Below are 27,639 nucleotides of genomic sequence, written 5' to 3' on the forward strand. Positions count from 1 at the left end.
AAATTTGCACACCTGGCAGGATTAGCTCTACTAAGGAAGGCGATGAGAAGAGGAGGGAGGAAGAGGGCCCCATGTGGAGTCATGCGCTTCAAGGACTTTGCTCAAGGCCACAGGCCTGGCTGGCAGGCCCCACTTCCCCATCGAAGAAAGAACGGAGAAGGGGAAGAACAAGAGGGGAAGGAGGGAGGAAATGAGAAGAAAATGTGAGGAAAGGAGGGAGAAGGAAGAGAAGAGGCAAGGAGAAGTCAAGAAGGAATGAGAAGGAGAAAGATATATATATTATCTCTATATATATACAAATGTAATGTGCGTAATTAGGACCGAGTTAACAACAAAACCAAGTCACACCAAATTTGGCAACAATACTCCTCACTTTCCAAGGAGTGACCATTAAAAAAAAAACCAGAACGAAAACAGAGACAAGGCCAGAAAAATCCCCAAAAATAAAAAAAGACTCTGCACATGCGCAAAAATCATACCTAGGGGACTCCATTGTTATCCAACTAGAATACCATTGAATACCCTTGCAGCTTCAATGCCTGGCTGCTTCATACCTAGGGGATTCCGTTGTTGGCCAACTTGAATACCATTGAATAGCCTTGCAGCTTCAAAGCCTGGCTGCTTCATACCTAGGGGAATCCTTTCTAAGCCACCTTGAATGCCACAAAGAAAACCCCACTCAGGACTACGCCACAGCAATGCGTGGCCGGGCACAACTAGTCATATATAATATACGCCACTGTGTGTTAAAGCACTGAGCTGCTGAACTTGCAGACCAAAAGGTTGCAGGTTCGAATCTATATAATAATATATAGTAAATAAATCTATCTATACACATAATAAAAGTGAAAATATGTATGCATGTGTTTGACTGGGGTGGGCTTCTGGAGGAGAAACCGAGATGAGATTGACAAGGAGAAAAAGGGATGACAGAGAGAAAAGGGGAAAGAAGACCAAGTGACTCTCCATACAGGGAGTGCTACAAACTTGAATACAAAACAAACAGACAAAATATCGCGACAGTTTGGTACATAGGGTTGTTGTATGTCTTTCGGGCTGTGTGGCCATGTTCCAGAAGCATTTTCTCCTGACGTTTCGCCCACATCTATGGCAGGCATCCTCAGAGGTTGTGAGGTATGGAGAAAACTAAGCAAAGAGGTTAATATATATCTGTGGAAAGTCTAGGGTGGGAGAGGTCAGTGTGAATGTTGTGTAGTTAATCACTTTAATTAGCATTGAAAAGCTTATCTGCTGTCTTCTTCCTGCCTCTGGGGCATCCTTTGTTTAGAGTTGTTAACTGCCCTTGGTTGATTCATGTCTGGAAATCCTCTGTTTTCAGAGTATTGCTTTTTATTTACTGTTCTGATTTTTGAGTTTTTTTAATACTGGTAGCCAGATTTTGTTCATTTTCATGGTTTCTTCCTTTCTGTTGAAGTTGTCCACATGCTTGTAGATTTCAATGGCTTCTCTGTGTAGTCTGACATGATAGTTGTTAGAATGGTCCTGCCATAGATGTGGCATATGCCTGCCATAGATGTGGGCGAAACGTCAGGAGAGAATGCTTCTGGAACATGGCCACACAGCCCGAAAGACATACAACAACTCTGTGATCCCGGCCATGAAAGCCTTCGACAACACAGTTTGGTACATACATTATCTGACTCAATGATATGAAAATACTGCCACCTTCAGGACACTCTGAGTATTGCTGGGGGGGGGTAGATTACTAAAAATCCCCAAAAATCTGTAGATATGTGAATCTTTCTGAAACTTCTGGGGATCGATGTCCTGCTTGTCTTGTGCATTGTATACAAAATTCAAGGAGATCACTATTGTAGTATTTTTTTGTAAAAAATGTTGTTTAGAAAAACTTTGAAAATTCACCAAAAATCCGTGAAGAATGGAAACATTCTGAAAATTGGTGGGCTCACAGTGGTCAATGTATTCCACCAGTGTAGCAAGTTTCACCCCAATAGCTTTAAAAATGAGGGAGATATGAGCCCCTGAAGTTTCCCCAATTATAGTAATCATGCGCAATTGCTTTAACGAAATAGTAACGGAAATTCGTTATGCATAGTAACAAATTTTACATAAACTATACTTTAGAAACAATTTAGAAACAAAATTCCAGCATGTCCCGGTTTTGTAATGATTTTTGAATCATTTTGTAAATGGATTGCACATCCCTAATGGTTACCAGGCTTGGGAAATGGCTGGAGGGATTCTGTAAACCGGGTCATAGAAAGGTGGTTACATTTCACTAACTATACTTTAGAAACACTTTAGAAACAAAACACCAGCATGTCCCGGTTTTGAAATGACTTTTGAACCATTTTTTAAATGGATCTGATATCCCTAATGGTTACCTGGCGTGGGAAATGGCTGGAGGGATTCTGTAAACCGGGTCACAGAGAGGTGGTTACATTTCACTACATATATTTTAGAAACAAAGCACCAATGTCCCACATTTTCATCCCCAAAGGCTCTCTTGTTCTGCTCAACAATGCATTTCAACAAGTGGTCTTTATTATCTAGCAAGGCATGGGGCAAACCCACCTTACAATGCCAATTTTTAAATATATATACATTAGAAGTGTGCAAAGTTAACCTTTAAAACATGAAGATTCAGAAGTTATTTCCCTCCGACCTCAAAGATTATTTCTCCATGTATACGTATATATATGTGTGTGTGCGTGTATGTTTTTCTCATATATATATATATACATATGAGATATATATATATGAAAATTATTAGAAAGGCTGCAAAATAAGCCCTCAAGAGATCTAGTTTGAAGAATCTCCCTCCTCCCTCATATATACATATACATATACACACATATATATAAGAAAAATATCAGAAAGGGTGCAAAATAAGCCCTTGAGACATCTAGTTTGAAGAATCTCCCTCAACCCTCATATTTACATATATACATATACATACATATATACATACATATACATATATATGTATATATGTAAATATATATGTATGTGTGTGTGTGTGTGTATATATATATATATATATATATATATATATATATATATATATATAGATATATATGAGAAAAATATTAGAAAGGGTGCAAAATAAGCCCTTGAGAGATCTAGTTTGAAGAATCTCCCTCCTCCCTCATATTTACATATATACATGTACATATATATATATACACATATGTAAATATATGAAAAAAATATTAGAAAGGGTGCAAAATAAGCCCTCAAGACATCTAGTTTGAAGAATCTCCCTCACATATACATATATATATATGTAAATATATATGTGTGTGTATATATATGAGAAAAATATTAGAAAGGGTGAAAAATAAGCCCTCGAGACATCTAGTTTGAAGAATCTCCCTTAGTCGGATGCATAATCTTTCCAGACGCTGTCAGACTACAACTCCCATCAGTCCCAGCCTGGATAAGATGGACGGGAGTTGCAGTCCTAAATGAAAAATTAGTAAACGAGACGTCTTCTCCATTGAAAACGCATTGAGGCAAGGTTCAGGATGGTTCCACAAAGTGACCCTGAATCCCACTGTCTCGGGAAAGACTTCTCCTGGATGAAGACCGGATAGGAGGAGGAGGAGAAGATGGCCTGGATGGTCCTCAAAGCTTGGGGAGGCTCCCCGGGGGGGCCAAGAGGATGGCAAAGACGTAGAAGAGGCCCAAGAGGAGGTTGAGCTTGGCGGTCCTTTGGGGGATCTTGAGGAAGCTCTGGCTGCGGAACTGGCGCTCCAGGGAGAAGGCCATGGGCATGGTGAGCAAGGGCAGGGCCATGCTGATGGTGTAGCGGGTGGCCAGGAGGCAGAAGATGAGGTAGGGCAGGAAGAGGAGGCTGTTGTAGAGGACGTAGGAGAAGGTGGGCCCGATCAGGATGGCCAGGGTGACGATGCCGGCCTGGCGGTCCGACTCCATGTCCCGGGTGTTGTTGCTGTGCAGGATGGCCTCCGTGCTGAGGGCCAAGGGAACGGCGTAGAGCAGCGGGGAGACCGACAGGTAGCCCACCTGCACGGCGTGCGCAAACATCACCGCCAAGGGGCCAAAGGTGATCAGGATCACCAGGTCGCCCAGGGCCACGTACTTGAAGCCGATGCCTGTGGGAAGAGGAAAAGGATGAAAAGAGGAAAAGTTACCGTATATACCAATGATGGGCAAACTTTTGCGCTTGGTGTGTCAACATTCACCAAAAAACCTAGGAGGTGTGTCACTTCGAGAAAAAAACCCATAATTTTGCAATAGGTATAGTTTAAATAACAAAAATGTATAACTGTAATATACAACTGTATTGAATAAATCAAAAACTATTTACTACTCTTATTTCCGTGTACAACGATCTATGGTACCTCTTGCAGTTTCCACACTGATTTCTCTCTATTCCAGTTTCAATGTAGTCATGAATAGTGAATAATATAAAAGTAATAATATGATAATATACTACAATAATAATAGAATAATAATATAATGATATTATATTATAATGACCGTATCTCCTACCATAAACCTGCCCAATCTCTCCGTTCATCAGGGGAGGCTCTCCTGTCACCGCTGCCTATATCTCAGGCAGAACAAGGGAGAGGGCCTTTTCTACTGTGGCCCCCCGTTTGTGGAACTCACTGCCCATTGAAATTAGGCAAGCCCCCACCCTTTTAGCCTTTAGGAAAGATTTAAAAACATGGCTATTCCGATGTGCCTCCGGAGAGTAACTGTTCTTTTGTTACTCCCCTCAACATTTATCCTCTAGACTGTTTCACTATCTGATGTCCCTGTCCCCCAAGGTTTTTATTCTGATCCCTTTCTCACCCCGAGTTTTTAAACTTAGTGTTCATGCGGCTCGCCCCTGTTAGATTGCTTTCTTGATTTTGTGTTGTACTGTATATTTTATCAATTGTATTGGTTAATTGTATTATGATTTGCTGTTTTTTATATTTTGTTATATTGTATTGTCCTGGGCAAGGCCCCATGTAAGCCGCCCCGAGTCCCCGTTGGGGAGATGGTGGCGGGGTATAAATAAAGTTTTCTTACTCTCTCTCTCTCTCTCTCTCTCTCTCTCTCTCTATATATATATATATATATATATATATATAAATAAAAGGGTAATGAAATTTCAGCCTAGGACAAAACAACAAAACTGCTCATCCCAGAAACACTAAACTTGGCAGCACAACGCCTCATCCATGCCTCTCCGTTCATACAACAAAAAGAAAAATTAAGCCCTAATTAGGGGGAAATGAATGTTTTCATCCAATTGCTGCCAGTTAAAAGGCTAAGCTCTGCCCACTTGGTCTTCTATTAACCCACTCAGCCCAGGGGACAGTCACAGTTAGGCCTCACTTAGGCCTCTTCCCCACTGCCTATAAAATACAGATTATCATATTTAAACTGGATTATATGGCAGTGTAGACTCAAGGCCCTTCCACACAGCTATATAACCCATTTATAATCTTATATTATCTGCTTTGAACTGGAATATCTTGACCCCACACTGCCATATAATCCACTTCAGTGTGCAGTCGGGCACAACTGGACTTAATGTCAGGAGAAAACCATTACCCTTTACCTTAACTACCACCAATTCCTCAATACTTTATTTCCCATACCACCAGACTTCGCCACAGCAACGCGTGGCCGGGCACAGCTAGTATATATAAATGTAATTTGCATAATTCCCATGGAGTAAACAACAAAACCACTGGACCAAATCACACCAAATTTGGCCACAAAAGACATACTCATCCAATCAATCTGCAGGTGGCAGTGTGTCAGCAAAAATGGCTAGGCGTGTCAGTGCTGACACGCGTGTCATAGGTTGGCCATCACTGGTATATACTCTATACTCGAATATAAGCCGAGTTTTTCAGCCCTTTTTATGAGCTAAAAAAGCCTCCCCCAGCTTATAACCGGGTCAAGGCCGGCACCGGAGCCTTCAGGCTATTGCTTGCAATATGTGATCTATTTCTCTCTTACCCTCCCTTATCAGTGTGTTTTCTTTTGCAAAGCCTCCCTCCCTCTTAATCAAGGGAAAGTTTTGAAAAGAGAAAGACACCCTTGCAAGTCAGAAAGAAGAAAAATATATATTCATTAATATAGCATTTTCCCCTGAAATACCATATATACTCGAATATAAGCCGACCCGAATATAAGCCGAGAAATCTAATTTTACCACAAAATTTTACCACATCCCAGAAAAAAGAACCATGTAGGTGGTACTTCCTTCTCTGGATGGCCATCTGCTGGGAGGGCTTGGATTCAAGCCCTGGCCTTCCCGCTTGGCAGGATGGGGTTGGGCTGGATGGCCCTCCTCCAAGGCTGAGAACACACAATTCCTCACCTCCAGTATACAAAAAAGAGCTGGAAAGGCCTCCGAAGTAGATGAGGGCCAAATGCTCCAGCTTGAGGGTGGAGAGGCAGTACAGGCCGGCGGCGGAGAGGCAGCCCAAGGTGTAGAGGAAGACCCCGAACCTCACGACATCCTGGGGCTCCAGGATGCGGTCCACCAGCGTCCGGTCATCGCTCTTTTTGTGGTCAATGCCCTTGGAGAAGTCGTAATAGGTGTTGACCAGGTTCCCCGCCCCGTGGACGGCCAAGACGGTGATGGCGCTGCCCACCAGCAGCCCCGGGTCCAAGGAGCCTCTGGAGCGGTAGGCCAAGGCGCTGCCCAGGGCCACGGGGGTCAAGGAGGCGCTGAAGCTCCAGGGCCGCAGGGCCAGCACGTAGGAGGCGCACTTGTGTCGCCAGGCGCCGCTCAGGGGGACCTTCGGAGAGCCCAGCAGAGCCTCCGCCGCTGCCGACGGGTCCTCCGCCTCACCCTCCGGAGGCTCTCCGTTGAGGATGCGGACCTTTTCCATCTCCTCGTCCGCCTCCATGGTGGGAAGAGGTCCTCAAGAGCCTCCTATCAGAAGGAGATCTGGAAAGAACAAAGGGACAACGTCAATCAGTCCTGTGACATACCTTATTATTATCAACCCAAGGTGTCCCAGGAGGTGTCCATGGTTGAGCAGAGATTCAAATCCTGGTCTGTTATTATATTATTACCCTATTTCTCTGAGTCTAAGGTAAACTTAGACTTATTACTTAGACTTATTAGTATTACTACTACTACTACTACTACTACTATTAACCCAAGGCCACCCAGGCGGTGTTCTTGGCTGAACAGAGATTCAAATCCAGGTCTGTTATTATACTATCACTCCATTTCGCTCATTCTATTTCGCTCAGGGCTCGGGTTGTGGCGCAGGCTGGAGAGCAGCTGCAATAAATCATTGCAATGAATCACTCTGACCAGGAGGTCATGAGTTCAAGGCCCGGCTCGGAGTCTATGTTTGTTTGTCTTTGTTTTATGTTAAAAGGCATTGAATGTTTGCCTATATGTGTAATGTGATCTGCCCTGAGTCCCCTTCGGGGTGAGAAGGGCGAAATATAAATGCTGTAAATAAATAATAAAATAAACTTCTCCCTATTATTATGATTATGACTATTAATCCAAGGCCACTCAGGAGGTGTGCATGGTCGAGCAGATATTCAAATCCTTGTCTATTATTATATTATTACCCTATTTCTTTGAGTCTAAGATGAACTACCTATTATTATTATTATTAACACCCAAAGCCACCCAGAAGGTCTTCATGGATGAATAGAGATTCAAATCCAGGTCTGTTATTTTATAATTTATTTCTTTGAGTCTAAAATTAACTACTACTACTACTACTACTTGTAGTACTACTTCTGCTTCTTCTGCTTCTCCTTCTTGCTCTTCTTCTTCTTCTTCTTCTTTTTATTATTATTATTATTATTATTATTATTATTATTATTATTATTATTATTATTATTATTATTATCCCAAGGCCTCCCAGGAAGTGTTAATGGCTGTTCATGAATTCATCTGTTTTCAGAGTGCTGCTCCTTGTTTGATGAACCAACCTGGACACAGTATATTATCTGAGAACACAGAAATGCTCAACTACTCCAACAACTATCATGTCAGACAACACAGAAACGCCACTGAAATCCACAAGCATGTGGACAACTTCAACAGAAAGGAGGAAACCATGAAAATGAACACAATCTGGCTACCAGTATTTAAAAAACTCCAAAATCAGAATAGTAAATAAGGAGCAGCACTCTGAAAACAGAAGAATTCCAGACAGGAATCAATCAGGGGCAGCTAACGACTCTGAACAAAGGATTCCCCCAGGCCAGGATGTGAGGCTGGGAAGGCCATTTAATGTTAACAAAGGTAATAATTACAACATTCACACTGGCCTCCAACAGACAAGAGTTCTTCCCCCCCCCCACCCAGGAACTTCCAAGGTGAACTGAACCACCTCAGACAGGGATCAATCAGGGGCAGGTAACGACTGTGACCAAAGGATTCCCCCAGGCCAGGCTGCGAGGCTTGGAAGGCCATTTAAGGCTAATGAAGGTGATTAATTACAACATTCACACTGACCTCCAACAGACCTCACAACCTCTGAGGATGCCTGCCATAGATGTGGGTGAAACGTCAGGAGAGAATGCTTCTGGAACATGCCCATACAGCCCAGAAAACATACAACAACCCTGTGATCCTGGCCACGAAAGCCTTCGACAACACATCAACTCAATGGTTAAATCCGAAGGGATTCAGACCCGGATCTACAAAAACTCTACTCAGACACTCAAACCACTGGCAGTCAGAGGGTGGAATGAATCAGTCGAAAGTCTTGATCAATAATTAAACATCCATTTAACGGAATTAGCTAAACTAATTAACTCCTTCAATTAAATGAGGACGCTACAAAGATGTTTAATTCATGCTTGCTGTCTTTTCCCCTAGAGAAGGACTTTAGGTGGTTTGGAACCATGAATTAAAAGAGCGTCGGGCGAAAACACCAGAGAGCCATTCGAAAGAAGTGTCCGTTTTAAAACCAGGCGCAGGAAAAACTGATGCAAAAGATTCCCCCGGGCAGGAAGCAGCCAGGCTCTGAAGCAGCAAGGCCATTTAATGCTGATCAAGCTGGCCAATTGCAACATTTAGTTGCAAACTATTAATGCTTTGGCCAAGACCTTGTTGAAACAGAAAGTCTTGGCTTGTTGCTCTCCACAAAATATCAGGATTATTGTATCTCACTGCAAAAAAAAGTCATCACCATATAATAGTTGCACCTCTCATTTTTTTGGATTGTCGAAATGATATTCCAGTTTGCAGGACTTAACTCGGTGAAGCCACATAGCCATAAGAGTCACACCTCTTTTTTAATCCAAAAAATTGGATTAAAACGTGCGACCATTACACGGTGAAATATAGTAAATCAGAAATTTCTTCTTAGCTTTCAGTAATTAGTATAGTGCAGTAATAGACTTGAAATAATGTATTACAGTAGAATCTCACTTATCCAACGTAAACGGGCCGGCAGAATGTTGGATAAGCGGAAATGTTGGATAATAAGGAGGGATTAAGGAAAAGCCTATTAAATTGTCAAATTACATTATGATTTTACAAATTAAGCACCAAAACATATTTTACAACAAATTGAAAGAAAAAGCAGTTCAATGCATGGTTACATTATGTAGCAATTACTGTATTTACGAATTTATAATAATAATAATAACAATACGTAATAATAATTTTATTTCTAAATCGCCCTCTCTCCACAGAGGGACTTGGGGCATTAACATACATATAAACAGCAAATATTCAATGCCACAACTACTTCACTAGTATCAAAAGTATAAAATGATAATTACACATAATTTAGCACCAAAGCATCGCAGTGTATTGAACACATCGACTATAAAAGCATTGGCTACTAACAAACTGATTACAAATAAAGATAGAATTGCATAAAATAAATTTGCAGTAACAACACTGCCGGAAGTTAAAGCCATAAAAAGTTCAATCTTTGCTGCCTAGTGAAATAGTTGTGGATCCGGGCGGGAGGCAAACTGCGTTGGATAATCCAGAACGTTGGATAAGTGAAGGTTGGATAAGCAAGACTCTACTGTATTGGATTATGATTTTTGGATGATGTGATTTTAATACTGAATGGGATGTTTTTATATGCTTAATATATTAATTTTTAAAAAATAATTAATTTTTCGTCTCTGCTGTATGTATTTTTAAAGATTCTAATGGTTGCCATATATAAGCCGCCTTGACTCCGGTATAGAGAAATGCGGGGTAGAAATAAGGTTGATAATACCGTATATACTCGAGTATAAGCCGACCTGAATATAAGCAGAGGCACCTAATTTTATCACAAAAAAACTGGGAAAACATTGACTCCAGTATAAGCCAAGATGCCAATAAAATTACATTAATTGAGGCATCAGTAGTTTAAATGTTTTTGAATCTTTACGTCAAACTGTAATTTAAAATATGACTGTTCAACTCTGATTAAATCATTATTTCCATCTTCTTCCATCTAAATGTGCTTATGTATCCTTTTAATAATAATAGAGTGAAATAATAAATGTAATAATAATAATAAATGCAGTAAAATAAATGTAATAAGAGTAAAATAATAAATTTATTAATAAAAAAATAGAGTAAAATAATAAATGTAATAATAATAATTAATAGAGTAATATAATATATGTAACAATACCAATAATAATAGAGAAAAATAATAAATATGCTATATATACAGTAGAGTCTCACTTATCCAACACTCGCTTATCCAACATTCTGGATTATCCAAGGCATTTTTGTAGTCAATGTTTTCAATATATCATGATATTTTGGTGCTAAATTCATAAATACAGTAATTACTACATAGCATTACTGCGTATTGAACTACTCTTTCTGCCAAATTTGTTGTTTAACATGATGTTTTGGTGCTTAATTTGTAAAATCTTAACCTAATTTGATGTTTAATAGGCTTTTCCTTAATGCCTCCTTATTATCCAACATATTCGCTTATCCAACATTCTGCCAGCCCGTTTATGTTGGATAAGTGGGACTCTACTGTACATATAAATGGCAAACATTCAATGCCACAACTACTTCACTAGTATCAAAAGTATAAAATAATAACATACACATAATTTAGCACCAAAGCATCGCAGTGTATTGAACACATTGACTATAAAAGCATTGGCTACTAACAAAATGATTACAAATAAAAATAGAATTGCATAAAATAAACTTGCAGTAACCACACTGCCGGAAGTTAAAGCCATAAAAAGTTCAATCTTTGCTGCCTAGTGAAATAGTTGTGGATCCGGGCGGGAGGCAAACTGCGTTGGATAATCCAGAACATTGGATAAGTGAAGGTTGGATAAGCAAGACTCTACTGTATTGATGACGGAACGGTTTTGGATTATGATTTTCGGATGATGGAATTTTAATATTGAAAGTGATGTTTTTATGTTTAATATATTATTAATTAAAAAAATAATAGATTTTTTTGTCTCCGCTGTATGTATTTTTTAAAGATTCTAATGGTTGCCATATGTAAGCCGCCTTGACTCCGGTATAGAGAAATGCAGGGTAGAAATAAGGTTGATAATACCGTATATACTCGAGTATAAGTCAACCCGAATATAAGCCGAGGCGCCTAATTTTATCACAAAAAAAACTGGGAAAACATTGATTCCAGTATAAGCCGAGATACCAATAAAATTACATTAATTGAGGCATCAGTAGTTTAAATGTTTTTGAATCTTTACAACAAACTGTAATTTAAGATATGATTGTTCAACTCTGATTAAATCATTATTTTCATCTTCTTCCATCTAAATGTGCTTATGTATCCTTTTAATAATAATAGAGTGAAATAATAAATGTAATAATTATAATAATAAATGCAGTAAAATAATAAATGTAATAATAGTGAAATAATAAATGTATTAATAATAAAAATAGAGTAAAATAATAAATGTATTAATAATTAATAGAGTAATATAATATATGTAACAATACCAATAATAATAGAGAAAAATAATAAATATGTTATATATACAGTAGAGTCTCGCTTATCCAACACTCGCTTATCCAACATTCTGGATTATCCAACACATTTTTGTAGTCAATGTTTTCAATATATCATGATATTTTGGTGCTAAATTCATAAATACAGTAATTACTACATAGCATTACTGCGTACTGAACTACTTTTTCTGCCTAATTTGTTGTCTAACATGATGTTTTGGTGCTTCATTTGTAAAATCTTAACCTAATTTGATGTTTAATAGGCTTTTCCTTAATGCCTCCTTATTATCCAACATATTCGCTTATCCAACATTCTGCCGGCCCGTTTATGTTGGATAAGTGAGACTCTACTGTACTTGAGTATAAGCCGACCTGAATATAAGCCGACCAGGACCCTCACCCGAGTATAAGCCGAGGAGGTTTTTTTTCAGTCCTAAAAAAGGGCTGAAAAACTAGGCGTATACTCGAGTATATACAGTAATTTACACTTTCCTCAAAGAGACAAGGGTTCTTTCTCCCACCCTGGACATTATTCCACAGATATATAAACCCCATTTGCCTTGTTTTCAACAGACCTCACAACCTCTGAGGATGCCTGCCATAGATGTGGGTGAAACGTCAGGAGAGAATGCTTCTGGAACATGGCCAGGCAGCCCAGAAAACTCACAGCAACCTAGTGATTCCGGCCATGAAAGTCAACAACAGTTAGAACGGATGCAGTTTGACACCACTTTCATTGTGCCATCCTGGGAGTTGTTGTTTCACAAAGTCTTCTCTACCAAGGTTAACCAACAAGGTCCAAAAGATCTAGATCAACAAGTTGGAAGAACCAGATAGACAACTGAAAGGAACCGAGTCAACGCTGGTTGAAACCAAGATGAGAAATCAACCTGTGAGGCAGCAAGTAGGAGGAAGGATTGTGAAAGAAATGATTGCTTGAGATCTAATCATAAAGACACTCGGCAAAAGGCACACGAATCCAATTTGTGCAATGCATTATGTCGAATTATAATACAGTATCCCAGACATACATACATACAGTAAAATGCAGTGCCTTGTATTACACAAGGGGATGTTGGTATAATGTGTAATACAACACATTGCATTTTAATAAATATACATTTGTCCTCCTTCCCACTTGCTGCTTCGGAATAAAACACGCTAACACAATGGCCACAACAACAACAACAACTTTCTTTTTGTACCCCGCCTCCATCTCCCCAAAGGGACTCGGGGCGGCTTACGTGAGGACGAGCCCAGTCAACATAGTTAAAATATAAAAATAAACATCCTAGGTACATACATAGTACAGATGTGCATAAACAGTAATATAAAACAGAGAAATAAAAACATTATAACAAGGTGAAGGTGAGGAGTAACTATGGCTGTGTCTCCTTATTATCCAACATATTTGCCTATCCAACGTTCTGCTGGCCCGTTTAGCTTGGATAAGTGAGACTCTACTGTATTATTATTATTATTATTATTATTATTATTATTATTATTATTATTATTATTATTATTATTATTAGCAACATTTATATCCCGTCCTTCTCACCCCGAAGGGGACTCAGGGCACCTTACAAGTTATATTTACATATAATATTATATTATTAACATAGCACAATACAGTAGAGTCTCACTTATCCAACGTAAACGGGCCGGCAGAACGTTGAATAAGCGAATATGTTGGATAATAAGGAGGGATTAAGGAAAAGCCTATTAAACATCAAATTAGGTTATAATTTTACAAATTAAGCACCAAAACATCATGTTATACAACAAATTTGACAGAAAAAGTAGTTCATTACACATTAGTGCTATGTAGTAATTACTGTATTTACAAATTTAACACCAAAATATCATGATGTATTGAAAACATTGACTACAAAAATGGCTTGGATAATCCAGAACCTTGGATAAGCGAGTCTTGGATAAGTGAGACTCTACTGTAATATTATATTATTAACATAGCACAATATAAGCATTATATATTGCTATATTGTACTATCATAGTGTATTGTAATATTATTAATAACATTACATGTAATATAAATATACGGGATGCTTTTATCTAGTTTTTAACATGACTGATATTTTATACTGGCTTTTTACCGGTTATATTTACACTATATTTATATAGTGTATTATTATTATTATTATTATTATTATTATTATTATTATTATTATATTGCATTACATAATATTGTCAAATTTAATTTGTTTGGAAACCAGAAAAATGAACAAAATCCGGTATTTTTTTAAAAAATTGTAAAATCAGGAGAGTAAGAAACAGCCACACTCAGAAACAGGAGAACTCCAGACAGGAAACAATCAGGGCCAGCTAACACTTCCCAACAAAGGATTCCCCAGGCAGGAAGCAGCCAGGCTTTGAAGCTGCAAGGCTGTTCAATGCTAACAGACATGAGCTCTTTCTCCCACCCTGGAGATATATAAACCCCATTTGCCTAGTTTCCAACAGACCTCACAACCTCTGAGGATGCCCGCCAGAGATGCAGGCGTAACGTCAGGAGAGAATGCTTCTGGGACATGGACATACAGCCCGGAAAACTCACAGCAATCCATAAGCATTATTGAAAACCCAATACCATTCAGAAACATACATTTAAACACAAGAGACATGGATGAAAAGGCCAAAACGCTCAGCAACTCAACCTGCCTCCTTCTGCCATGCACGCCCCCGACCGGAAATAGAACACGTTCCACCTCCTTTCCGTTCCGACTTGCCAGAAAGGCGCCGCCAGTGGAATTTGCGCGTGCGCAGAGCGAGCCCTGACTTCACAGCTGGCGGAAGCTTTGGAGCAGCCGCCTCGGCGTTCTCCAATCTGATTGGAGGCAGACTCTTCTGGAGTCTGGCAAACAAGGCAGCGGATTGGCTGGCCTCGCCACGCCTCCCTACAGGGGCGGGACTAGTGAAAAGTCAACACATCTTAAAGGTCTGCATGTCCCATTAAGTGGGCAGCAATGGGAGCAATAATAATGTAATAATACTAATACTGTAATATTAATAATGTTGTAATATATTATGTATTATATATACTACAACTTATAGCACAATATATTATCTAATAGTAATAGTACTAATAGTAATATACTGGTAGCTTTATATATACACACACACTGTATATATATATATATACATATATACAGTAGAGTCTCACTTATCCAAGGTAAACGGGCCGGCAGAAGCTTGGATAAGCGAATATCTTGGATAATAAGGAGGGATTAAGGAAAAGCCTATTAAACATCAACTTAGGTTATGATTTTACAAATTAAGTGCCAAAACATCATGCTTTACAACAAATTTGACAGAAAATGTAGTTCAATACACAGTAATGCTATGTAGTAATTACTGTATTTATGAATTTAGCACCAAAATATCATGATATATTGAAAACATTTACTACAAATATGGCTTGGATTATCCAGAGGCTTGGATAAGTGAGACTCTACTGTACTAGAATATTAATAATATTGTAATATATTATGTATTATATATACTACAACTTATAGTACAATATATTATCTAACAGTAATAGTATGATATACTGGTAGCATATTATATAGATAAATATATTGTGGTGTAATAATGCTAATACATTATATATAATATTAATATATTATGTATTATATATACTACAACATGATATAGTACAATATATTATCTAATAGCAATAGTATGATATACGGGTGAGAAGGGCGGGGTAGATATGTTGTAAATAAATAATTAATAAATAAATATAGTGGTGTAATAATGCTAATACATTATACATATTAATATATTATGTGTTATATACTACAACTTATGATATAGTACAATATATTATCTAATAGTAATAGTATGATATACTGGTAGCATATTATATATATATATATATATATATATATATATATATATATATATATAGAGTGGTGTAATAATGCTAATATATTATATATAATATTAATATATTATGTATTATATATACTACAACTTATGATATAGTACAATATAATAGAAATAGTATGATATACTGGTATATATATATTGTGGTGTAATAATGCTAATACATTATATATAATACTAGCTGTGCCCGGCCACGCGTTGCTGTGACGAAGTCTGGTGGTCTGGGAAATAAAGTATTGAGGAATTGGTGGTAGTTAAGGTCAAGGGTAAAGGTTTTCCCCAGACATTAAGTCCAGTCGTGTCTGACTCTGGAGGTTGGTGCTCATCTCCATTTCTAAGCCGAAGAGCCGGCGTTGTCCGTAGATTCCTCCAAGGTCATGTGGGATGACTACATGGAGCGGCGTTACCTTCCCGCCGGAGCAGTACCAATTGATGCACTCACATTTGCATGTTTTTGAACTTCTGGGTTGGCAGAAGCTGGAGCTAACAGTGGGGGCTCTCTCCGCTCCCCCAATTCAAACCTGTGGCCTTTCAGTCCAGAAGTTCAGCAGCTCAGCGCTTTAACACGCTGCGCCATCAGGGGATATTATTTCCTAAAGGTTGTGAATATACAATACTTCTGATTGGTTTTTTTTTGTTTGTTGGAGGCAAGTATGAATGCTGCAATTAGGAAAAATGATTAGGATGTAATGGCCTTGCAGCTTTAAAGCCTGGCTGTTTCCTCCCTGAGTGAATTTTTTGTTGGGAGGTGTTAGCTGGCCCTGATTGTTTCCTGTCTGGAATTCCCTTGTTTTCAGAGTGGCGTTGTTTGCGATATTTTATGTGCTTCTACTGTCTGTGGCCCTGAGAAAACAGAGGATTTTCCAGACTTTGATGATAGGAATACTTTGTTGGGAGGTGTTAGCTGGCACTGATTGTTTCCTGTCTGGAATTCCCTTGTTTTCAGAGTGGTGTTGTTTGCGATATTTTATGTGCTTCTACTGTCTGTGGCCCTGAGAAAACAGGATTTGCCAGACTTTGATGATGGGAATACTTTGTTAGGAGGTGTTAGCTGGCCCTGATTGTTTCCTGTGTGGAATTCCCCTGTTTATTTACTGTCCTGGTTTTAGGGATTATATTGTTCTGCATTATTCTATCCCAGTAATTATTTCATATTAAAGAAGAATCTCACTGTTCTGGATTATCCAACGCAGTCTGCCTTTTCATAATCAATGTTTTTGTAGTCAGTGTTTTAAATTCATTGTGATATTTTAGTGGTAAATTTGTAAATACAGTACAGTAGAGTCTCACTTATCCAACATAAACGGGCCGGCAGAACGTTGGATAAGCGAATATGTTGGATAATGAGGAATTAAGGATAACCCTATTAAACATCAAATAAAGTTATGATTTTACAAATTAAGCACCAAAACATCATGTTATACAACAAATTTGTCAGAAAAAGTAGTTCAGTACACAGTAATGCTATATAGTAATTACTGTATTTATGAATTTAGCACCAAAATATCACGATATATTGAAAGCATTGACTACAAAAATGCGTTGGATAATCCAGAACGTTGGATAAGCGAGTGTTGGATAAGTGAGACTCTACTGTAAATACTACATAGCATTACTGCGCATGGAACTACTTTTTCTGTCAAATTTGTTGTATAATATGATGTTTTGGTGCTTAATTTGTATAACGATTACCTAATTTGATGTTTAATTGGCTTTTCCTGAATCCCTTCTTATTATCCAACATATTCACTTATCCTGCCGGCCTGTTTACGTTGGATAAGTGAGACTCTACTGTATATTTCTAATCTTATATTATCTGCTCAGAACTGGATTATCTGAGGCCCCTTCTTCACAGCTGTATAAAATGCACACTGAAGTGGATTATATGGCAGTGTGGAGTCAAGATAATCCAGTGCAAAGCAGATAATATAAGATTATAAATGGGTTATATAGCTGTGTGGAAGGGCCTTGAGTCTACACTGCCATATAATCCAGTGCAAATTAGATAATCTGTGGAAGAAGTCTAAGTGAGGCCTAAATCTGCCTGTCCCCGAACTGAAACCTGGCTGTCCCTTGGTTGCTAGGCAACCACGTGGGCAGAGATTAGCCCTCTAAACTGGCAGCAATTGGATAAAAAAATTTATTGCTCTCCCTCTAATTAGGACTTTATTTTTCTTTTTTTTTGGTTGTATCAACCTTGAGGCGTGGATGATGGGTTGTGTTGTCAAATTATGAGGTTGGGGGGCCTGTACTTTTGTTGTTTTTAGAATTACCGTGATGCCATCACTCTTTTATATATATAGATTGTGGTAGCATATTTTTTTTTATATATATATATATATATATATATATATATATATATATATTGTGGTGAAATAATGCTAATACATTATATATAATATTAATATATTACGTACTATGTATACTACAACTTATGATATAGTACAATATATTATCTAATAGCAATAGTATGATGTACTGGTAGTATATATAGGTGTAATAATGCTAATACATTATATATAATATTAATATATTATGTATTATATATACTACAATTTATGATGTAGTACAATATATTATCTAATAGCATTAGTATGATATACTGGTAGCATATTATATATATATTGTGGTAGCATATAATTATATATATATATATATATATATATATATATATATATATATATATATTGTGGTGTAATAATGCTAATACATTATATATAATATTAATATAGTATGTATTATATATACTAAAACGTATGATATAGTACAATATATTATCTAATAGTAATAGTATGATATACTGGTAGCATATTATATATATATATATTGTTGTGTAATAATGCTAATACATTATATATAATATTAATATAATATGTATTATATATACTACAACTTATGATATAGTACAATATATTATCTAATAGCAATAGTATGATATATTGGTACTGTATTACATATATTGTGGTATAATAATATAGTACATTATAATAATATAATAATTCTATTGTATATATTACATGTAATCCTACTAATAACATTGCAGTTCAGTGGTATAGTACAATATAATAATAAATAATACTAATATTATGCAATGTTGATAATATAATATATTGTACAATCATATATTAATAATATTACAATGTACTACTATTAATATTATATGTAGATAATATTAAGCTGCTGAACTCTGGGATGTGGCACCCCTGCCACATATACAATATATATTTTCACTTTTATTATGCGTATAGTAGATAGATAGATGTATTTATATTATCATTATATTATTCTTGTTATTACTAACAAATAATAAAATTACCCCTTCTTTTTATTTGTTGTTTTCTATTATTCTGTATTGATTAGTTTTAATTATTTTACTAAATAATAAAATTCCCCCTTTGTTTTACAGTAGTCTCACTTATCCAAGATAAACGGGCTAGCAGAATGTTGGATAAGCAAAAATCTTGGATAATAAGGAGGGATTAAGAAAAAAGCCTACTACACATAAAATTACATTATGATTTTACAAATTAAGCACCAAAACATGTTTGACAAGAAATTGACAGAAAAAGCAGTTCAATACACAGTAATGTAGTAATTACTGTATTTACAAATTTAGCACCAAAACACTGCAATATCTATCTATATATATAAAATGATAAAGTTGTTTGCGCAGTGACTATAACAACAAAACTAAACATCCCAGAAATACGAAATTTGGCAACACAATGCAAAAGGCTTGCCTCCAGGTTACAACAACACAACCACACCACAAAACCACAATCCAGACCCACAAAACTCACAACAACGCATCATGCGATAACAACACAACTAAACGCCCCAGAAATACAAAACTTGGCAACACAATGCAAAAGCCTTGCCTCCCAGTTGTAACAACACAACCACACCACAAAACCACACAGGACCCACAAAACTCACAACAACGCATCGTGACTATAACAACACAACTAAACGCCCCAGAAATACGAAACTTGACAACACGATGCAAAAGCCTTCCCTCCAGGTTGTAACAACACAACCACACCACAAAACCACAATCCGGACCCATAAAACTCACAACAACGCATCGTGACTATAACAACACAACTAAATGCCCCAGAAATACAAAACTTGGCACACAACTAAATGCCCCAGAAATATAAAACTTAACAACACAACACAAAAGCCTTTTCTCCCTGTTGTAACAACACAACCACACCACAAAACCACAATCTGGACCCACAAAACTCACAACAATGTATCATATCATGACTATAACAACACAACTAAACGTCCCAGAAATACGAAACTTGGCATACAACTAAACGCCCCAGAAATATAAAACTTAACAACACAACACAAAAGCCTTTTCTCCCGGTTGTAACAACACAACCACACCACAAAACCACAATCTGGACCCACAAAACTCACAACAATGCATCATGACTATAACAACACAACTAAACGTCCCAGAAATACGAAACTTGGCACACAACTAAAAGCCCCAGAAATATAAAACTTGACAACACAATGCAAAAACCTTGCCTCCCGGTTGTAACAACACAACCACACCACAAAACCACAATCCGGACCCACAAAACTCACAACAATGCATTGTGACTATAACAACACAACTAAACGCCCCAGAAATACGAAACTTGACAACACAACACAAAAGCCTTTTCTCCCGGTTGTAACAACACAACTACACCACAAAACCACAATCCGGACCCACAAAACTCACAACAACGCATCATGACTATAACAACACAACTAAACGTCCCAGAAATACGAAACTTGGCACACAACGCAAAAGCCTTGCCTCCCAGTTGTAGGAACTCAACCACAACACAAAACCACAATCCGGACCCACAAACTCACAATAACGTATCATGACTATAACAACACAACTAAACGCCCCAGAAATACAAAACTTGGCAGAACAATGCAAAAGCCTTGCCTCCCAGTTGTAACAACACAACCACACCACAAAACCACACTGGACCCACAAAACTCACAACAATGCATCATGACTATAACAACACAACTAAACGCCCCAGAAATACGAAACTTGGCAACACAACACAAAAGCATTCCCTCCCGATTGTAACAACACAACTACACCAGAAAAGCACAATCCGGACCCACAAAACTCACAACAATGCATCGTGACTATAACAACACAACTAAACGCCCCAGAAATACAAAACTTGGCACACAACTAAATGCCCCAGAAATGCAAAACTTGGCAACACAACACAAAAGCCTTGCCTCTCAGTTGTAACAACACAACCACACCACAAAACCACAATCCGGACCCACAAAACTCACAACAACGCATTGTGACTATAACAAATACAAAATTTGACAACACAACTCATCCACCTCCCCAATCCCTACATTCACACTTGGCCTCCAAAAAAACAATTACAATAATAACAATGACAACAACAATAAGAATCAACACCATCACAGGCAAGAAACAGCCAGGCACTGAGGCTGAGAGGCCAGTCAGTGCTACACTGGGCCTCCAAAAAACAATACAGTAGCATCTAACTTATCCAACCTTCATGACCACAACAACAACAATAATAATAAACACCTACACAGGCAAAACAAAAAAAAGACTATTGTACCACAATAAAAATATAAACCGCACTCAGCAGAATCAGACATTACAATTAACAACAAATCAAAGACAACAGGGATCTCAAGCAATTATCAATCAACACAAAAATTGAAGACGGTAACAGACTTCAAATACTACTACTAATGTGAGTATAAAGAAGGGTGGAGGTCACAGCATAAATACAACCTAATGTAGACTGACCAACACCAGACTAAGCCACAGCAACGCGTGGCCGGGCACAGCTAGTATATATATAAAAATGTAATGGACTTTTGGCCTAGAAGTAAACAACAAAACTAAAAGCCACAGAACCACGAAACTTGGCAACAGAACCCAACGACCTTGCCGCTAGGTTCCTACAACAAAACCCAACATCTGGAACCAAACCGGGACCCAAAAACATAATAACAATACATAATAATAATGATGATGAAGATAAAATTATTATTAATAATAATAGAAGCATAGAATCCAAGAGTTTGGAGAGACCCCTAAGGGCCATCCAGCCCAACCCTTTTAATCTATATATATAAAAGAGTGATGGCATCACGGCAATTCACAAAACAACAAAACTACAGGCCCCCCAACCTCAAAATTTGACAACACAACCCATCATCCACGCCTCAAGGTTGATACAACAAAAAGAAAAGAAAAATAAAGTCCTAATTAGAGGGAGAGCAATATTTTTTTTTATCCAATTGCTGCCAGTTAGAGGGCTAATCTCTGCCCACTTGGTTGCCTAGCAACCAGCCAAGGGACAGCCAGGTTTCAGTTAGGGGACAGGCAGACTTAGGCTTCACTTAGACTTCTTCCACAGATTATCTAATTTGCACTGGATTATATGGCAGTGTAGACCCAAGGCCCTTCCACACAGCTATATAACCCATTTATAATCTTAGATTATCTGCTTTGCACTGGATTATCTTGACTCCGCACTACCATATAATCCACTTCAGTGTGCATTTTATACAGCTGTGAAGAAGGGGCCTCATATCATCCAGTTCTAAGCAGATAATATAAGATTATCAATATAGAGTAGAGTCTCACTTATCCAACGTAAACAGGCTGGCAGGATAAGTGAATATGTTGGATAATAAGAAGGGATTCAGGAAAAGCCAATTAAACATCAAATTAGGTAATCTTTATACAAATTAAGCACCAAAACATCATATTATACAACAAATTTGACAGAAAAAGTAGTTCCATGCGCAGTAATGCTATGTAGTATTTACAGTAGAGTCTCACTTATCCAACACTCGCTTATCCAACGTTCTGGATTATCCAACGCATTTTTGTAGTCAATGCTTTCAATATATCGTGATATTTTGGTGCTAAATTCATAAATCCAGTAATTTCTACATAGAATTACTGTGTATTGAACTACTTTTTCTTCCAAATTTGTTGTCTAACATGATGTTTTGGTCCTTAATTTGTGAAATCATAACTTAATTTGATGTTTAATAGGGTTATCCTTAATCCCTCCTTATTATCCAACATATTCGCTTATCCAACATTCTGCCGGCCCGTTTATGTTGGATAAGTGAGACTCTACTGTACTGTATTTACAAATTTACCACTAAAATATCACAATGAATTTAAAACACTGACTACAAAAACATTGATTATGAAAAGGCAGACTGTGTTGTATAAGCGAATGTTGGATAAGTGAGATTCTTCAATATGAAATAATTACTGGGATAGAATAATGCAGAACAATATAATCTCTAAAACCAGGACAGTAAATAAACAGGGGAATTCCACACAGGAAACAATCAGGGCCAGCTAACACCTCCCAACAAAAAATTCACTCAGGGAGGAAACAGCCAGGCTTTAAAGCTGCAAGGCCATTACATCCTAATCATTTCCCCTAATTGCAGCATTCATACTTGCCTCCAACAAACAAACAAAAAAAACACCAATCAGAAATATTGTATATTCACAACCTTTAGGAAATAATATCCCCTGATGGCGCAGCGTGTTAAAGCGCTGAGCTGCTGAACTTCTGGACTGAAAGGCCACAGGTTTGAATTGGGGGAGCGGAGAGAGCCCCCACTGTTAGCTCCAGCTTCTGCCAACCCAGAAGTTCAAAAACATGCAAATGTGAGTGCATCAATTGGTACTGCTCCGGCGGGAAGGTAACGCCGCTCCATGTAGTCATCCCACATGACCTTGGAGGAATCTACGGACAACGCCGGCTCTTCGGCTTAGAAATGGAGATGAGCACCAACCTCCAGAGTCAGACACGACTGGACTTAATGTCTGGGGAAAACCTTTACCCTTGACCTTAACTACCACCAATTCCTCAATACTTTATTTCCCAGACCACCAGACTTCGCCACAGCAACGCGTGGCCGGGCACAGCTAGTATTATATATAATGTATTAGCATTATTACACCACAATATCTATATATATAAAAAGCTTCTGAGCATTTTTACCTAGAGGTTAACAACAAAACTAAACAACTCAGAAACACGAAACTTGACAACACAACCCAGGGTCCTCCCCACTGGGTTCCGACAACAAAGAATCATCCAGATTAACTTCTTTCTACCATGCAGGAGGACACAATCCAAGCACTCCTGACAATTTGTCATCCAGCCTCTGCATAATAATGATAATAATAATAATAGTAATAATAATAACAGAAGCATAGAATCCAAGTTTTTGGAAAAACCGCTAAGGGCCATCCAGCTCAACCCTTTCTACTATGCAGGAGGACAGAAATCAAGCATTCACAACACATGGACATAGACCCACTCTACCCTCACCACTTTCACAGTACACAAACAACCACATGCATACTAAACATAAAGACAACCATACAACATACATTCAATACCACCACTTCAACAATTTTTAACCAACACCACCAGACAATGCCACAGCAACACGTGGCCGGGCACAGCTAGTTTACTACAAAAACAATGACTACTAAAAGACAGACTGCCTTGGATGTATTATCCAACCTTGGATAAGTGAAGCTTGGATAAGTGAGACTCTACTGTATTTGTCGTTTTCTATTGATTTCTATTAAATTATTATTTTATTAAATAAGAAAATGCCTCCCTTTATTTTATGTATTATGTTATTTATTAATATTAGTATCCTTGTTATTATTATTTCATGCAAGACACAAACAGGGCCCAGGGTGGTCGGCCGCGGTTTATTGGCACAAAAATATGAGACTACAAGGTGGTGTTGCATGGTGTTTCGTCGTTCCTCGGCTCCGTTCGTCAACTTTGCCACGTTCTCCTTAGTGTTTCAGCCATTTGTTTCCCGCTCTTCCAAACCCGCGGCCGGTTATACACTCCAGATGAACAGTTTCCTCCATGTTTTGTCAGCGTAGGGACATTCAGACTCCGCAGAGAAAGACACAAACATTATCTGTGTCAATATCTTGTTTGAAGAAACCATTGGGGCCTTCCATGCAAAGGCTGAGCCCCAAAAAGGTCACATTTGGAGACAAGGCAAGGCAATGAAAGGACACTTGAGTCCGGTTCTCCAATCCGTCCCCAAGCCATGAGTCTTGGAAAACAAAGGTCTCCCTGCAAAATCCAAGGCTTTCACTTGTCTTCCGTCCCGTTTGTCTGGGAACCGCCTGCCTTCGGCTCGAAACAACTTGGAATAAGAAGGTGACGTTTTTCTCAATTTACAGTCCGAAACTATTTGACAAAAAGGTGCTGTGATTCCCCCTCCTCGCCGCCTCCTAGTTGGCGCTGCGTTCGGGGCTTCGCATCACCAAAAAGGGCACCTGGAAGAAGAAAAGACTCACATAAATGCTTTATCTATATATATAAAAGGGTAATGAAATTTCGGCCTAGGACAAAACAACAAAACTACACATCCCAGAAACACTAAACTTGGCAGAACAACCCCTCATCCGTGCCTCTAGGTTAATACAACAAAAAGAAAAGAAAAATAAAGTCCTAATTAGAGGGAGAGGAATAATTGTTTTTATCCAATTGCTGCCAGTTAGAAGGCTATGCTCCGCCCACTTGGTCTCCTAGCAACCCACTCAGCCCAGGGGACAGGCAGAGTTAGGCCTCACTTAGGCCTCTTCCACACTGCCTATAAAATACAGATTATCTGATTTGAACTGGATTATATGGCCGTGTAAAAGGGGCCCCTGATGGCACAGTGTGTTAAAGCACTGAGCTGCTGAACTTGCGGACCAAAAGGTCCCAGGTTCAAATCCTGGGAGCGGAGTGAGCACCCGCTGTTAGCCCCAGCTCCTGCCAACCTAGCAGTTCGAAAACATGCCAATGTGAGTAGATCAATAGGTGCTGCTCCGGCGGGAAAGTAACAGCGCTCCATGGAGTCATGCCAATGGCCACATGACCTTGGAGGTGTCTATGGACAACGCTGGCTCTTTGGCTTAGAAATGGAGATGAGCACCAACCCTCAGAGTCAGACTCGACTGAACTTAATGTCAGGGGAAAACCTTTACCCTTTACCTTAACTACCACCAATTCCTCAATACTTTATTTCCCATATCACCAGACTTCGCCATAGCAGCGCGTGGCTGGGTACAGCTAGTCTATATATATATAAAAATGTAATGTGGCATTTTACTATGGAGTAAACAACAAAATCACTGAACCCAATCACACCAAATTTGGCCACAAAAGACATAGTCATCCAAAACATGTCTTTCAATAAAAAAACCTAGAAAAATAGTCCAAATTACAGAGGATGAAGAAGAGCCTTTCTCCCCCTAACTGCCAGTTAGAAAGGTAGGCTCTGCTGCATCTATATAAAAATGTAATGTGTGTTTTACTATGGAGTAAATAACAAAACCACTGGACCCAATCACATCAAATTTGGCCACAAAAGACATAGTCATCCAAAATACGTCTTTCAAACAAGAAAACCCTAGAAAAATAGTCCAAATTACAGAGGACGAGGAAGAGCCTTTCTCCCCCTAACTGCCAGTTAGAAAGGTAGGCTTTTACCCCCCCCCCCCACCCACACCTGTCTTTAGGCCCCGCCCCCTTCATGTCCTAGCAACTCTCTCAGGGCACAGGCAGAGTGCACTCAGGCCTCCACCTGCCTATAAAATACAGATTATCTGATTTGAACTGAATTATATTGCAGTGTAGACTCAAGGTCCTTCCACACAGCTATATAACCCATTTATAATCTTATATTATCTGCTTTGAACTGGATTATCTTGAGTCCACGCTGCCATATAATCCACTTTAGTGTGAATTTTATACAGATGTGTAGAAGGGGCCTCATATAATCCAGTTCTAAGCAAATAATACAAGATTATAAATATAATATGGAATAATTACTGTGGTATAATAATACAGAACAATATAACCTCTCAAACCAGGACAGTAAATAAAGAGCAACACTCTGAAAGCAGGGAAATTGGGAATTCCAGAAAGAAAACAATCAGGGCCAGCTAACACCTCCCAACAAAGGTTTGCTTCCTTCCCCAGGCAGGAAGCAAACAGGTTTTGAAGCTGCAAGGCCACTAAATGCTAATCAAGGTGCCTAATTGCAGCATTCATACCTGCCACACTGAGACTATTCATTGCTATTCAATCTGACTCAAATATGACTCAGCACCCCCTGGAAAGGGGGCGTGGCTTGTGGGGGCGTGGCTCCTGCTCAAGAGGGCGGGGCTGAGCCTCTCCCCTAGTCCAAGATGCAGGGCTGGGAGGGGGAGGTGGGCGGAGCCACAAATCGGAGGCCAGGACTGGGATGGGCGGAGTTACGAGCTCTGAGGCAGGGCTGAGCTTCTATCCCTGTCCTGCAGCACCTTCCAGGACACAGGAGGAGGGGCTAGAGGAGGGGGCGGGGGCTCTTGCCAAGTGTGTTCTAACAAGCGCCTCAGATGAGGTTTATAGAGGCTCAGCCCTGTCTCGCGCTCTTGGGAAGAGGCCCTGCCCCTAGCCCCGCCCTTTAGTCCTAAAAGGCCTCTCAGGAGAGGCATAGAGGCTCAGCCCTGTCTCGGGCTCTTGGGAAGAAGCCACGCCCACTCCTCTAGCTCCGCCCTTTAGTCCTAAAAGGCCTCTCAGGAGAGGTATAGATCCTCAGCCCTGTCTCGGGCTCTTGGGAAGAAGCCACGCCCACTCTTCTAGCTCCGCCCCCTGAGTGTCCTAACAGGTGCCTGAAGTGCTCAGCCCTGTCTCCGGCACTTGGGAAGAGGCCCCGCCCCCAAATGCACCTGTGGCCATCACCACCC

At 38.9% G+C, this 27,639-nt stretch overlaps 2 protein-coding genes across 12 annotated transcripts in view; both read right to left on the bottom strand.

Moving 5' to 3' along the window:
- Positions 1 to 2,504: 2,504 nt before the first annotated feature.
- Positions 2,505 to 14,775, bottom strand: ubiad1 (UbiA prenyltransferase domain containing 1). Of its 3 annotated transcripts, none has more exons than XM_003228287.4 (3): positions 14,588 to 14,775; positions 6,332 to 6,907; positions 2,505 to 4,097 (listed from the first exon to the last, which is right to left on the bottom strand). In XM_003228287.4, exons 2-3 carry the CDS (start codon positions 6,864 to 6,866, stop codon positions 3,610 to 3,612), a joined length of 1,023 nt encoding a protein of 340 aa, XP_003228335.1. In that variant the 5' UTR covers positions 6,867 to 6,907; positions 14,588 to 14,775; the 3' UTR covers positions 2,505 to 3,609. The 3 variants fall into 3 exon arrangements, with proteins under 3 accessions (XP_003228335.1, XP_008120096.1, XP_008120095.1); XM_008121889.3 differs by having other exon boundaries at positions 14,592 to 14,774; XM_008121888.3 differs by having other exon boundaries at positions 14,536 to 14,773.
- A 9,820-nt stretch (positions 14,776 to 24,595) lies between these two features.
- The window catches only part of mtor (mechanistic target of rapamycin kinase), a 169,517-nt gene continuing 166,473 nt past the window's right edge, over positions 24,596 to 27,639 (bottom strand). For all 9 annotated transcript variants that reach the window (XM_062965865.1, XM_062965864.1, XM_062965862.1 and 6 more), the window contains one exon: positions 24,596 to 25,197. In XM_062965865.1, the coding sequence (XP_062821935.1) occupies positions 25,182 to 25,197 (16 nt within the window). In that variant the 3' untranslated portion in view covers positions 24,596 to 25,181. The remainder of the gene's footprint in view (positions 25,198 to 27,639) is intronic.

This window comes from Anolis carolinensis, unplaced genomic scaffold (assembly GCF_035594765.1).
Source record: "Anolis carolinensis isolate JA03-04 unplaced genomic scaffold, rAnoCar3.1.pri scaffold_15, whole genome shotgun sequence".
Classification (NCBI taxonomy): Eukaryota; Metazoa; Chordata; class Lepidosauria; order Squamata; family Dactyloidae; genus Anolis; species Anolis carolinensis.